Source organism: Ranitomeya imitator, chromosome 3 (genome assembly GCF_032444005.1).
Source record: "Ranitomeya imitator isolate aRanImi1 chromosome 3, aRanImi1.pri, whole genome shotgun sequence".
In the NCBI taxonomy this organism is placed as follows: Eukaryota; Metazoa; Chordata; class Amphibia; order Anura; family Dendrobatidae; genus Ranitomeya; species Ranitomeya imitator.
The window spans coordinates 473,811,609-473,824,850 of record NC_091284.1 but is presented as its reverse complement, the minus strand read 5'-3'; the positions used below and the strand labels follow the sequence as shown (position 1 = coordinate 473,824,850).

General features: G+C 48.6%; 2 protein-coding genes across 2 annotated transcripts in view; one reads left to right on the top strand and one right to left on the bottom strand.

The window, feature by feature from the left end:
- The window catches only part of UNC50 (unc-50 inner nuclear membrane RNA binding protein), a 29,473-nt gene extending 20,828 nt beyond the window's left edge, over window positions 1-8,645 (bottom strand). Inside the window, exons 1-2 of the mRNA XM_069757497.1 lie at window positions 8,554-8,645; window positions 7,425-7,484 (exon numbers count right to left, since the gene is read on the bottom strand). The gene's annotated coding sequence lies outside the window, so the exon portion shown is untranslated. The remainder of the gene's footprint in view (window positions 1-7,424; window positions 7,485-8,553) is intronic.
- Window positions 8,646-8,733: 88 nt separating this feature from the next.
- The window catches only part of COA5 (cytochrome c oxidase assembly factor 5), an 82,057-nt gene continuing 77,548 nt past the window's right edge, over window positions 8,734-13,242 (top strand). Inside the window, exon 1 of the mRNA XM_069757498.1 lies at window positions 8,734-8,952. Coding sequence (XP_069613599.1) covers window positions 8,854-8,952 — 99 coding nt within the window. The 5' untranslated portion in view covers window positions 8,734-8,853. The remainder of the gene's footprint in view (window positions 8,953-13,242) is intronic.

Genomic DNA, 13,242 nt, shown 5'->3' with positions numbered 1-13,242 from the left:
ATGTAACAGAAAACAGGAAAAAAATTCCAAGTGTGATGAAATTGCAAAAAAAGTGCAATCTCACACTTGTTTTTTGTTTGGCTTTTTTGCTAGGTTCAATAAATGCTAAAACTAACCTGCCATTATGATTCTCCAGGTCATTACGAGTTCATAGACACCAAACATGTCTAGGTTATTTTTTATCTAAGTGGTGAAAAAAAATTCCAAATTTTGCTAAAAAAAAAAAAAAATGCGCGATTTTCCGATACCCGTAGCGTCTTTCATTTTCGTGATCTGGGGTCAGGTGAGGGCTTATTTTTTGCGTGCCGAGCTGGCGTTTTTAATGATACCATTTTGGTGTAGATACGTTCTTTTGATCGCCCGTTATTGCATTTTAATGCAATGTCGCGGCGACAAAAAAAACGTAATTTTGGCGTTTTGATTTTTTTTCTCGCTACGTCATTTAGCGATCAGGTTAATCCTTTGTTTTTATTGATAGATCGGGCGATTCTGAACGCGGCGATACCAAATATGTGTATGTTTGATTTTTTTTTTTAATTGTTTTATTTTGATTGGGGCGAAAGGGGGGTGATTTGAACTTTTATATATTTTTTTATTTTTTTTATATTTTTAATCACTTTTTTTTTTTTTTAATTTTGGCATGCTTCAATAGCCTCCGTGGGAGGCTAGAAGCATGCATAACTCGATCGGCTCTGCTACATAGAGGTGAAGTACAGATCACCTCTATGTAGCAGAAATGCAGGGTTGCTTTGAACGCCGACCACAGGGTGGCGCTCAAAGCAATCGGCCATCAACAACCATAGAGGTCTCAAGGAGACCTCTGGTAGTTATGGCGATGCACTGCTGACCCCCGATCATGTGACGGGGGTCCGCATTGCGAGCATTCCTGGCCGCGCGGCCGGGAGCGCTAGTTAAATGCCGCTGTCAGCGCTTGACGACGGCATTTAACTAGTTAATGGGCGCGGGCGGATCGCGATTCCGCTCGCGCTCATTGCGCGCACATGTCAGCTGTACAAAACAGCTGACATGTCGCGGCTTTGAGGTGGGCTCACCGTCGGAGCCCACCTCAAAGCAGGGGATCTGCCAGCTGACGTACTATTCCGTCAGCTGGCAGAAAGGGGTTAAAGGGTTAAATGGCGGAAAAAATTGGCGTGGGCTCCCGCGCAATTTTCTCCGCCAGAATGGTAAAGCCAGTGACTGAGGGCAGATATTAATAGCCTGGAGAGGATCCATGGTTATTGCCCCCTTCCGGCTAAAAACATCTGCCCCCAGCCACCCCAGAAAGGGCACATCTGGAAGATGCGCCTATTCTGGCACTTAGCCACTCTCTTCCCATTCCCATGTAGCGGTGGGATATGGGGTAATGAAGGGTTAATGTCACCTTGCTATTGTAAGGGGACATTAAGCCAGATAAATAATGGAGAGGCGTCAATTATGACACCTATCCATTATTAATCCAATAGCATGAAATGGTTAAAACACACACACACACACACACACACAATATTGCAAAGTCTTTTAATGAAATAAACACACAGGTTGTTGTAATAGTTTATTCCACTCTCAATCCACCTGAAGACCCTTGACCTGTAACAAATTAAAAATAATAATCCAACAATATCTCATACCTTCCGTCGATATGTCCCACGATGTAAATCCATCTGAAGGGGTTAACTAATTTTACAAGCAGGAGCTCTGCTATAATGCAGCTGTGCTCGTGCCTGTAAAACCCCAGCGAATGAATGGAAAGTAGGTCAATGACCTGTAGTTACCTTCAGTTGCGGTGATGCGCCCTCTGCTGGATGTCCTCATATGACCTCGAGGCTGGGAAAATATTCAGAAAAGTTCCCACGCTCGAGTTCATATGAGGACATCCAGCAGAGGGCGCATCACCGCAACTGAAGGTAACTACAGGTCATTGACCTACTTTCCATTCATTCGCTGGGGTTTTACAGGCACGAGCACAGCTGCATTATAGCAGAGCTCCTGCTTGTAAAATAATTTAACCCCTTCAGATGGATTTACATCGTGGGACATATCGACGGAAGGTATGAGATATTGTTGGTTTATTATTTATAACTAGATTGTGGCCCGATTCTAACGCATCGGGTATTCTAGAATATGCATGTCCCCGTAGTATATGGACAATGATGATTCCAGAATTCGCGGCAGACTGTTCCCAGTCACTGATTGGTCGAGGCAACCTTTATGACATCATCGTCGCCATGGCAACCATTATGACATCTACATCGATACTGTGCCCATCGCTGAATCAGAAACGCGGGATTTCTAAGTCCTTTATGACATCATCGTCGCTGTGCCCATCGCTGATTGGTCGAGGCCTGGCGGCCTTGACCAATCAGAGACGCGGGTTTCTACGTCGATACTGTGCCCGTCTCTGATTGGTCGAGGCCGCCAGGCCTCGACCAGAGACGCGGGATTTCCAGGACAGACGGAAAAACCCTTAGACAATTATATATATATATATAGATTGTGGCCCGATTCTAACACATCGGGTATTCTAGAATATGCATGTCCCCGTAGTATATGGACAATGATGATTCCAGAATTCGCGGCAAACTGTGCCCGTCGCTGATTAGTCGAGGCAACCTTTATGACATCATTGTCGCCATGGCAACCATTATGACATCATCGTCGCTGATTGATGTCATAAAGGTTGCCTCGACCAATCAGCGACGGGCACAGCGACGATGATGTCATAATGGTTGCCATGGCGACAATGATGTCAAAGGTTGCCTCGACCATTGTCGCCATGGCAACCATTATGACATCATCGTCGCTGTGCCCGTCGCTGATTGGTCGAGGCCTAGCGGCCTCGACCAATCAGAGACGCGGGATTTCCAGGACAGACAGACAGACGGAAAAACCCTTAGACAATTATATATATAGACTAGCTGAAGAGCCCGGCGTTGCCTGGGCATAGTAAATATCTGTGGTTAGTTATAGCACCTCACTTCTCTTATTTTCCCATCACGCCTCTCATTTTCCCAATCACATCTTTAATTTTCCCCCTCACATCTCTCATTTTCTCCCTCACACCTCTCATTTTCTCCCTCACTCCTCTTATTCCCCCCTAACAGTTGTCATTTCGACCTCACATCTGTCATTTTCCGATCACTCCACTATTTTCCCTCACTCCTCTCATTTTGCACTCACACCTTTTCATTTTCACCTCACACCTCTCATTTTCACCTCAGTATATACATGTTTGTCATCTCCCTTATATATAGTATACACCTGTATTTCATCTCCTGTATATACCTGTATGTCATCTCCCCTGTATATAGTATATGCCTGCTGTGTGTAATCTCCCCTGTATATAGTATATACCTGTATGTCATCTCCTCCTATATATAGTATATACCTGTATGTCATCTCCTCCTATATATAGTATATACCTGTATGTCATCTTCTATATATAGTATATACCTGTATGTCATTTCCTCCTGTATATAGTATATACCTGTGTGTTATCTCCCCTGTATATAGTATATATCTGTGTGTCATCTCCTCCTGTCTATAGTATATACCTGTATGTCATTTTCTATATATAGCATATACCTGTATGTCATCTCCTCCTGTATATAGTATATACCTGTAGGTAATCTGCTCCTGTATATAGTATATACCTGTGTGTCATCTCCTCCTGTATATAGTATATACCTGTAGGTAATCTGCTCCTGTATATAGTATATACCTGTGTGTCATCTCCTCCTGTATATAGTATATACCTGTATGTCGTCTCCTCCTGTATATAGTATGTACCTGTATGTCATCTCCTCCTCTATATAGTATATACCTGTGTGTCATCTCTCCTGTATATAGTATATATCTGTGTGTCATCTCCCCTGTATATATTATATACCTGTGTGATCTCCTGTATTAGACCTCATTCACACGTTATTTGCTCAGTATTTTTACCTCAGTATTTGTAAGATAAATTGGCAGCCTGATAAATCCCCAGCCAACAGGAAGCCCTCCCCGTGGCAGTATATATTAGCTCACACATACACATAATAGACAGGTCATGTGACTGACAGCTGCCGTATTTCCTATATGGTACATTTGTTGCTCTTGTAGTTTGTCTGCTTATTAATCAGATTTTTATTTTTGAAGGATAATACCAGACTTGTGTGTGTTTTAGGGCGAGTTTCGTTTGTCAAGTTGTGTGTGTTGAGTTGTGTGTGGCGACATGCATGTAGCGACTTTTGTGAGATGAGTTTTGTGTGGCAACATGCGTGTAGCAACTTTTTGTGTGTTGAGTTGCATGTGACAGGTTAGTGTAGCAAGTTGTGTGGAGCAAGTTTTGCGCATGGCGAGTTTTGTGTGGTGCCTTTTGAGTATGTGCAAGTTTTGTGCGAGGCAATTTTTGCATGTGTTGCAAATTTTGTGCATGTGGCAATTTTTCCGCATGTGCAAGTTTTGCGTGTGGCGAGTTTTCCATGAGGTGAGTTCTGCACTTGTGGCGAGTTTTGCGTGAGCCTAGTTTTTGCATGTGGCGAGTTTTGCGTGTGGCGAGTTTTGAGCGGCGACTTTTGTTTTTCGACTTTTATGTGGCGAGGTTGGTGTATGTGTGGTGAAATGTGTGCTGAGGGTGGTATATGTGTTCAAGCACGTGGTAGTGTGTGGCGCATTTTGTGTGTGTGTTCATATCCCCGTGTGTGGTGAGTATCTCATGTCGGGGCCCCACCTTAGCAACTGTACGGTATATACTCTTTGGCGCCATCGCTCTCATTCTTTAAGTCCCCCTTGTTCACATCTGGCAGCTGTCAATTTGCCTCCAACACTTTTCATTTCACTTTTTCCCCATTATGTAGATAGGGGCAAAATTGTTTGGTGAATTGGAAAGCGCGGGGTTAAAAGTTCACCTCACAACGTAGCCTATGACGCTCTCAGGGTCCAGACGTGTGACTGTGCAAAATTTTGTTGCTGTAGCTGCGACGCTTCCAACACTTTTCCTTTCACTTTTTTCCCCATTATGTAGATAGGGGCAAAATTGTTTGGTGAATTGGAACGCGCGGGGTTAAAATTTCGCCTCACAACATAGCCTATGACGCTCTCGGGGTCCAGACGTGTGACTGTGCAAAATTTTGTGGCTGTAGCTGCGACGGTGCAGATGCCAATCCCGGACATACACACACACACACACACACACACACACATTCAGCTTTATATATTAGATTTGTTACCGGTCGAGGATCTTCAGCTGGATTGAGAGTGGAATAAAATATTACAACAACCTGTGTGTTTATTTCATTAAAAGACTTTGCAATATTGTGTGTGTTTTTTAACCATTTCATGCTATTGGATTAATAATAGATAGGTGTCATAATTGACGCCTCTCCATTATTAATCTGGCTTAATGTCACCTTACAATAGCAAGGTGACATTGACCCTTCATTACCCCATATCCCACCGCTACACGGAATGGGAAGAGAGTGGCCAAGTGCCAGAATAGGCGCATCTTCCAGATGTGCCTTTTCTGGGGTGGCTGGGGGCAGATGTTTTTAGCCGGGGGGGGGGGGGGGGGGCAATAACCATGGACCCTCTCTAGGCTATTAATATCTGCCCTCAGTCACTGGCTTTACCATTCTGGTGGAGAAAATTGCGAGGGAGCCCACGCCAATTTTTTTGCCATTTAACCCTTTAATTTAATAGCTAGACAGCCCAAATTTTGCACATACACACTACTAACACTACTAGTGTGGAGTATGCAAAAAAAATGGGGATATGAGATGGTTTACTGTATGTAAACCATGTCTCATATCATGTCGGGTTTAGGAAGGAGACAGCAAAGCCGGCAATTGAATTACCGGCTTTTAAGCTATATCGCGCTGGATGAAATTATATATTATATATATATAATACCTATTTCTATTCTAACCTGTCAGTGTGATTTTACTGTACACCACACTGAATTGCCGGCTTTTCTCTCTAACACCGCTGCGTATTTCTGGCAAGTCACACTGCTGGTCCGTGTGTAATCCGTATTTTTCTCGCCCCCATAGACTTTCATTGGCGTATTTTTTGCGCAATACGGTGACAAACGCAGCATGCTGCGATTTTCTACGGCCGTAGAAGACCGGATCAGTAAAATACGGCTGATAGGAGCTGGGGCATAGAGAAGCATTGTACCGTATGCAATCCGTATTTTCAGAACCTCTCTTACGTCCGTAAAACACGGTAGTGTGACGCCGGCCTTAGGTTGCCTTCACACTAGCAGTATTTGGTCAGTATTTTACATCAGTATCTGTAAGCCAAAACCAGGAGTGGGTGATAAATACAGAAGTTGTGCATATGTTTCTATTATACTTTTACTCTAATTGTTCCAAAACTGGGTTTGGCTTACAAATACTGATGTAAAATACTGACCAAATACTGCTAGTGTGACGGCAGCCTTACACTGACAGAAGCCTCTTAGACCATGCTGCTGGCATGGTCTAAGCAGGACACTGTTGCTGACAGCCCCTGAGGACATCATGGCGACCTCAGTTTACCATGACAACAAATCGGGCCAATACGATGACACTGTGGGGACACTGATCGGAAGGGAGTAAGAGTCCCCTCCTTCTCCCAGCCTCCTAAATACCGTGATCAATATCAATTCTGGCGTTTAGGCTGGTTTCACATTTGTGGTAGTGTCCGCAGCGTTTCTGACGCATACATCTGCATGCGTCTTCATTTCCTATGTTTAACATTGTAGACGCAGGTGCATGTGTTTGAATACGTTCGCCTGTGTTAGCTTACGCATGCGTTTTTCGCGGTGTGCGGCGGGGCGCGGCTAACGCAACATGTTGCAATTTCGGAGGAGGCAAATTTCCGTCAAATATGCGCATGCATGAGCATGTGGATAAGTGCGTTAAAAAAACGCATTACTGTCTATGGGAACGCATGCTTTTGATGCGCTTGTGTACTGCGCATGTCCGGGAACTGATTTAGACACGCCCTCCTGGAAATATCAAACGCATGCGCATAAAAAGCGCAAACGCTGCAATTTTTTGCCATCATGCATAAGCTGATGTGGATAAAAAACGCTGCGTTATCATGGGTTTGCATGCATTTTTGTATGTGTTTGCGGACAATACGCTGCGGACTCAACCGCAAATGTGAAACCAGCCTTAGGTGGTTAAACAGCTGAGAGCGATGTGGGCACTGCTCCATTCTGTGACAGTTGGGGCTCGGCTATCACATAAGCGGCAGTCGCACTGTCACTGCTAATGTGCCACGTACGATCGCCAAGACGTACCAATGCATCATCAATCAAGAACCCCTATCCGACCATGACGTATAGGTATGTCAAATGTCCGTTAACAACGCTTGTTAATGAGTATCTTGCAGTGTAAATGACCCTTTGCTGTAGGTATCAACAAAATATCTCAATGTGAAGAATAACAATAACTTACCTGTTCAAGTATTGTGAACAACTCCCCGCAGGTCTTAGTGGAAGACCATGAGGTGTGATCCTAAACAATAAAAGCAAAGAAATGTTGGAAGTTATTTAAAACAGGAGAGCCAGGCTCATATTATACAGTAAGGGGCTGTTATCAGGGCCAGCAGCAGCCAGATGTCAGCAGTTGCATCAACTGTGTAGTTGCTGTTGCTGGGTACCAAAGAACAGCCTGATTTGGAATAGAAATGTACCTGGCAGTAAGTACATTACCTGACATTGATCACTGCAGCTGATGGAGCTGTGCTGTGACATGCAGCCCCTACCAGCACTGAAAAAAGCTGATCGATAGGGGTGCTGGGTTTCAGCCTCCCACCAATTGGATATTGATGACCTATCCACAGAATAGGTCGTCATTATTAAAGTAGTGGCACAACCATATAATTGGGCGAGATCTGCCAGTAAAGTGGACCAGAGTAAGAAAGGTTTCAGTTTTACATGTATGAGCCACCGTTTAATAAAACGTAAGGTACACAGAAGGTGATGGGCCTATGTGCAGTTTGTGGAAAGACACAGAATAAACCCAAATAGTGAGGGAAGTCACCTGATGGGCTAATGCCATGTAATAATAATAATAATCATCATCATCTTTATTTATTAGAGAAAGTCTCATCACTGCACGGGGCCACTAGTACTAAGCTAGACCATGGGGGGCTTGTGTCAGCGTCATTGAAGGCTACTAGAAATAGTCTAGGTCACTATTGGGGCGGTCTTACTGCCCCCTTAAAGGGATTTTCCTAAGCCACTAAACACATTAACTATACACAGGAGGGGGGTCAGTGGCTCTGCTCCATCACACAGGGATTTGGCAGGAACACCCCTTTAGGCATCTAATAGACGAGTGCAGGTCACAGACCGGGGAGTCCACACAATGACACTGCCATGGCGACCCCAGAGCAAGCATAGTATCACATGACCGTGGAGAGGAGGGTCAGTGGGACATGCCACTGTTAACCCACTCCGCGCCATTCTCACAGGGTAAATGAAGAGGCTGTCACACTCCAGCCCCTCATACCACAGAGCCAGCTCCAGGACAGACCTGCCAGTGTCACGTGACTGGGCCCCCCACTCGCCCAACATCTCACCTGGTAAAGCCCCGCACCCACACTGCTTCCTGCAACACAGCGCAGCAGAACACGTAGAGCCCAGTGACGTCGGCAGCAGCCGGAAGTATGCCTACCGCCGAGGGCTCACGGGAAATGTAGTCTTCAGCCCTCGGAAGTGGCGCGTTCCTATGTGCTCGCGCACGGCGATGACGTTTTGGACCTTTCTCGACTGGGAAGGGAGGTTTTTTTGCGACAGAAATCCTCGCTTTGCATTTTGGGAAAAACATGGCGCTGCCCATGTGAAAGTGTCAAATGTAGCAGCCGACCAGACCAGGAACTATGCCTAAGTACTATGAGGAGAAGGTGGAGGATACACACCCTTGTGCTGGGGTGAAGGAGGATCTCAAGAGCTGCCTGCTGGACAGTGCCTGTGTATTGGTATGTCCTCCCTAGTCTACCCCCTAGTGCCAGTACTGTGGTCAGCTGTGTCAGACCATGGCGCCTGCTGGACAGTGCCTGTGTATTGGTATGTCCTCCCTATTCTACCCCCTAGTGCCAGTACTGTGGTCAGCTGTGTCAGACCATGGCGCCTGCTGGACAGTGCCTGTGTATTGGTATGTCCTCCCTATTCTACCCCCTAGTGCCAGTACTGTGGTCAGCTGTGTCAGGCCATGGTGCCTGCTGGACAGTGCTTGTGTATTGGTATGTCCTCCCTATTCTACCCCCTAGTGCCAGTACTGTGGTCAGCTGTGTCAGACCATGGCGCCTGCTGGACAGTGCCTGTGTATTGGTATGTCCTCCCTATTCTACCCCCTAGTGCCAGTACTGTGGTCAGCTGTGTCAGGCCATGGTGCCTGCTGGACAGTGCCTGTGTATTGGTATGTCCTCCCTATTCTACCCCCTAGTGCCAGTACTGTGGTCAGCTGTGTCAGACCATGGCGCCTGCTGGACAGTGCCTGTGTATTGGTATGTCCTCCCTATTCTACCCCCTAGTGCCAGTACTGTGGTCAGCTGTGTCAGGCCATGGCGCCTGCTGGACAGTGCCTGTGTATTGGTATGTCCTCCCTAGTCTACCCCCTAGTGCCAGTACTGTGGTCAGCTGTGTCAGACCATGGTGCCTGCTGGACAGTGCCTGTGTATTGGTATGTCCTCCCTATTCTACCCCCTAGTGCCAGTACTGTGGTCAGCTGTGTCAGACCATGGTGCCTGCTGGACAGTGCCTGTGTATTGGTATGTCCTCCCTATTCTACCCCCTAGTGCCAGTACTGTGGTCAGCTGTGTCAGACCATGGCGCCTGCTGGACAGTGCCTGTGTATTGGTATGTCCTCCCTATTCTACCCCCTAGTGCCAGTACTGTGGTCAGCTGTGTCAGGCCATGGCGCCTGCTGGACAGTGCCTGTGTATTGGTATGTCCTCCCTAGTCTACCCCCTAGTGCCAGTACTGTGGTCAGCTGTGTCAGACCATGGCGCCTGCTGGACAGTGCCTGTGTATTGGTATGTCCTCCCTATTCTACCCCCTAGTGCCAGTACTGTGGTCAGCTGTGTCAGGCCATGGTGCCTGCTGGACAGTGCCTGTGTATTGGTATGTCCTCCCTATTCTACCCCCTAGTGCCAGTACTGTGGTCAGCTGTGTCAGACCATGGCGCCTGCTGGACAGTGCCTGTGTATTGGTATGTCCTCCCTATTCTACCCCCTAGTGCCAGTACTGTGGTCAGCTGTGTCAGGCCATGGCGCCTGCTGGACAGTGCCTGTGTATTGGTATGTCCTCCCTAGTCTACCCCCTAGTGCCAGTACTGTGGTCAGCTGTGTCAGACCATGGCGCCTGCTGGACAGTGCCTGTGTATTGGTATGTCCTCCCTATTCTACCCCCTAGTGCCAGTACTGTGGTCAGCTGTGTCAGACCATGGTGCCTGCTGGACAGTGCCTGTGTATTGGTATGTCCTCCCTATTCTACCCCCTAGTGCCAGTACTGTGGTCAGCTGTGTCAGACCATGGCGCCTGCTGGACAGTGCCTGTGTATTGGTATGTCCTCCCTATTCTACCCCCTAGTGCCAGTACTGTGGTCAGCTGTGTCAGGCCATGGCGCCTGCTGGACAGTGCCTGTGTATTGGTATGTCCTCCCTAGTCTACCCCCTAGTGCCAGTACTGTGGTCAGCTGTGTCAGACCATGGCGCCTGCTGGACAGTGCCTGTGTATTGGTATGTCCTCCCTATTCTACCCCCTAGTGCCAGTACTGTGGTCAGCTGTGTCAGGCCATGGTGCCTGCTGGACAGTGCCTGTGTATTGGTATGTCCTCCCTATTCTACCCCTAGTGCCAGTACTGTGGTCAGCTGTGTCAGACCATGGTGCCTGCTGGACAGTGCCTGTGTATTGGTATGTCCTCCCTATTCTACCCCTAGTGCCAGTACTGTGGTCAGCTGTGTCAGGCCATGGCGCCTGCTGGACAGTGCCTGTGTATTGGTATGTCCTCCCTATTCTACCCCCTAGTGCCAGCACTGTGGTCAGCTGTGTCAGGCCATGGTGCCTGCTGGACAGTGCCTGTGTATTGGTATGTCCTCCCTATTCTACCCCCTAGTGCCAGCACTGTGGTCAGCTGTGTCAGGCCATGGCGCCTGCTGGACAGTGCCTGTGTATTGGTATGTCCTCCCTATTCTACCCCCTAGTGCCAGTACTGTGGTCAGCTGTGTCAGGCCATGGCGCCTGCTGGACAGTGCCTGTGTATTGGTATGTCCTCCCTATTCTACCGCCTAGTGCCAGTACTGTGGTCAGCTGTGTCAGACCATGGCGCCTGCTGGACAGTCCCTGTGTATTGGTATGTCCTCCCTATTCTACCGCCTAGTGCCAGTACTGTGGTCAGCTGTGTCAGGCCATGGCGCCTGCTGGACAGTGCCTGTGTATTGGTATGTCCTCCCTATTCTACCCCCTAGTGTCAGCACTGTGGTCAGCTGTGTCAGGCCATGGTGCCTGCTGGACAGTGCCTGTGTATTGGTATGTCCTCCCTATTCTACCCCTAGTGCCAGCACTGTGGTCAGCTGTGTCAGACCATGGTGCCTGCTGGACAGTGCCTGTGTATTGGTATGTCCTCCCTATTCTACCCCCTAGTGCCAGTACTGTGGTCAGCTGTGTCAGACCATGGCGCCTGCTGGACAGTGCCTGTGTATTGGTATGTCCTCCCTATTCTACCCCCTAGTGCCAGCACTGTGGTCAGCTGTGTCAGACCATGGCGCCTGCTGGACAGTGCCTGTGTATTGGTATGTCCTCCCTATTCTACCGCCTAGTGCCAGTACTGTGGTCAGCTGTGTCAGACCATGGTGCCTGCTGGACAGTGCCTGTGTATTGGTATGTCCTCCCTATTCTACCCCCTAGTGCCAGTACTGTGGTCAGCTGTGTCAGGCCATGGTGCCTGCTGGACAGTGCCTGTGTATTGGTATGTCCTCCCTATTCTACCCCCTAGTGCCAGTACTGTGGTCAGCTGTGTCAGGCCATGGCGCCTGCTGGACAGTGCCTGTGTATTGGTATGTCCTCCCTAGTCTACCCCCTAGTGCCAGTACTGTGGTCAGCTGTGTCAGACCATGGCGCCTGCTGGACAGTGCCTGTGTATTGGTATGTCCTCCCTATTCTACCCCCTAGTGCCAGTACTGTGGTCAGCTGTGTCAGGCCATGGTGCCTGCTGGACAGTGCCTGTGTATTGGTATGTCCTCCCTATTCTACCCCCTAGTGCCAGTACTGTGGTCAGCTGTGTCAGACCATGGCGCCTGCTGGACAGTGCCTGTGTATTGGTATGTCCTCCCTATTCTACCCCCTAGTGCCAGTACTGTGGTCAGCTGTGTCAGGCCATGGCGCCTGCTGGACAGTGCCTGTGTATTGGTATGTCCTCCCTAGTCTACCCCCTAGTGCCAGTACTGTGGTCAGCTGTGTCAGACCATGGCGCCTGCTGGACAGTGCCTGTGTATTGGTATGTCCTCCCTATTCTACCCCCTAGTGCCAGTACTGTGGTCAGCTGTGTCAGACCATGGTGCCTGCTGGACAGTGCCTGTGTATTGGTATGTCCTCCCTATTCTACCCCCTAGTGCCAGTACTGTGGTCAGCTGTGTCAGACCATGGCGCCTGCTGGACAGTGCCTGTGTATTGGTATGTCCTCCCTATTCTACCCCCTAGTGCCAGTACTGTGGTCAGCTGTGTCAGGCCATGGCGCCTGCTGGACAGTGCCTGTGTATTGGTATGTCCTCCCTAGTCTACCCCCTAGTGCCAGTACTGTGGTCAGCTGTGTCAGACCATGGCGCCTGCTGGACAGTGCCTGTGTATTGGTATGTCCTCCCTATTCTACCCCCTAGTGCCAGTACTGTGGTCAGCTGTGTCAGGCCATGGTGCCTGCTGGACAGTGCCTGTGTATTGGTATGTCCTCCCTATTCTACCCCCTAGTGCCAGTACTGTGGTCAGCTGTGTCAGACCATGGCGCCTGCTGGACAGTGCCTGTGTATTGGTATGTCCTCCCTATTCTACCCCCTAGTGCCAGTACTGTGGTCAGCTGTGTCAGGCCATGGCGCCTGCTGGACAGTGCCTGTGTATTGGTATGTCCTCCCTAGTCTACCCCCTAGTGCCAGTACTGTGGTCAGCTGTGTCAGACCATGGCGCCTGCTGGACAGTGCCTGTGTATTGGTATGTCCTCCCTATTCTACCCCCTAGTGCCAGTACTGTGGTCAGCTGTGTCAGACCATGGTGCCTGCT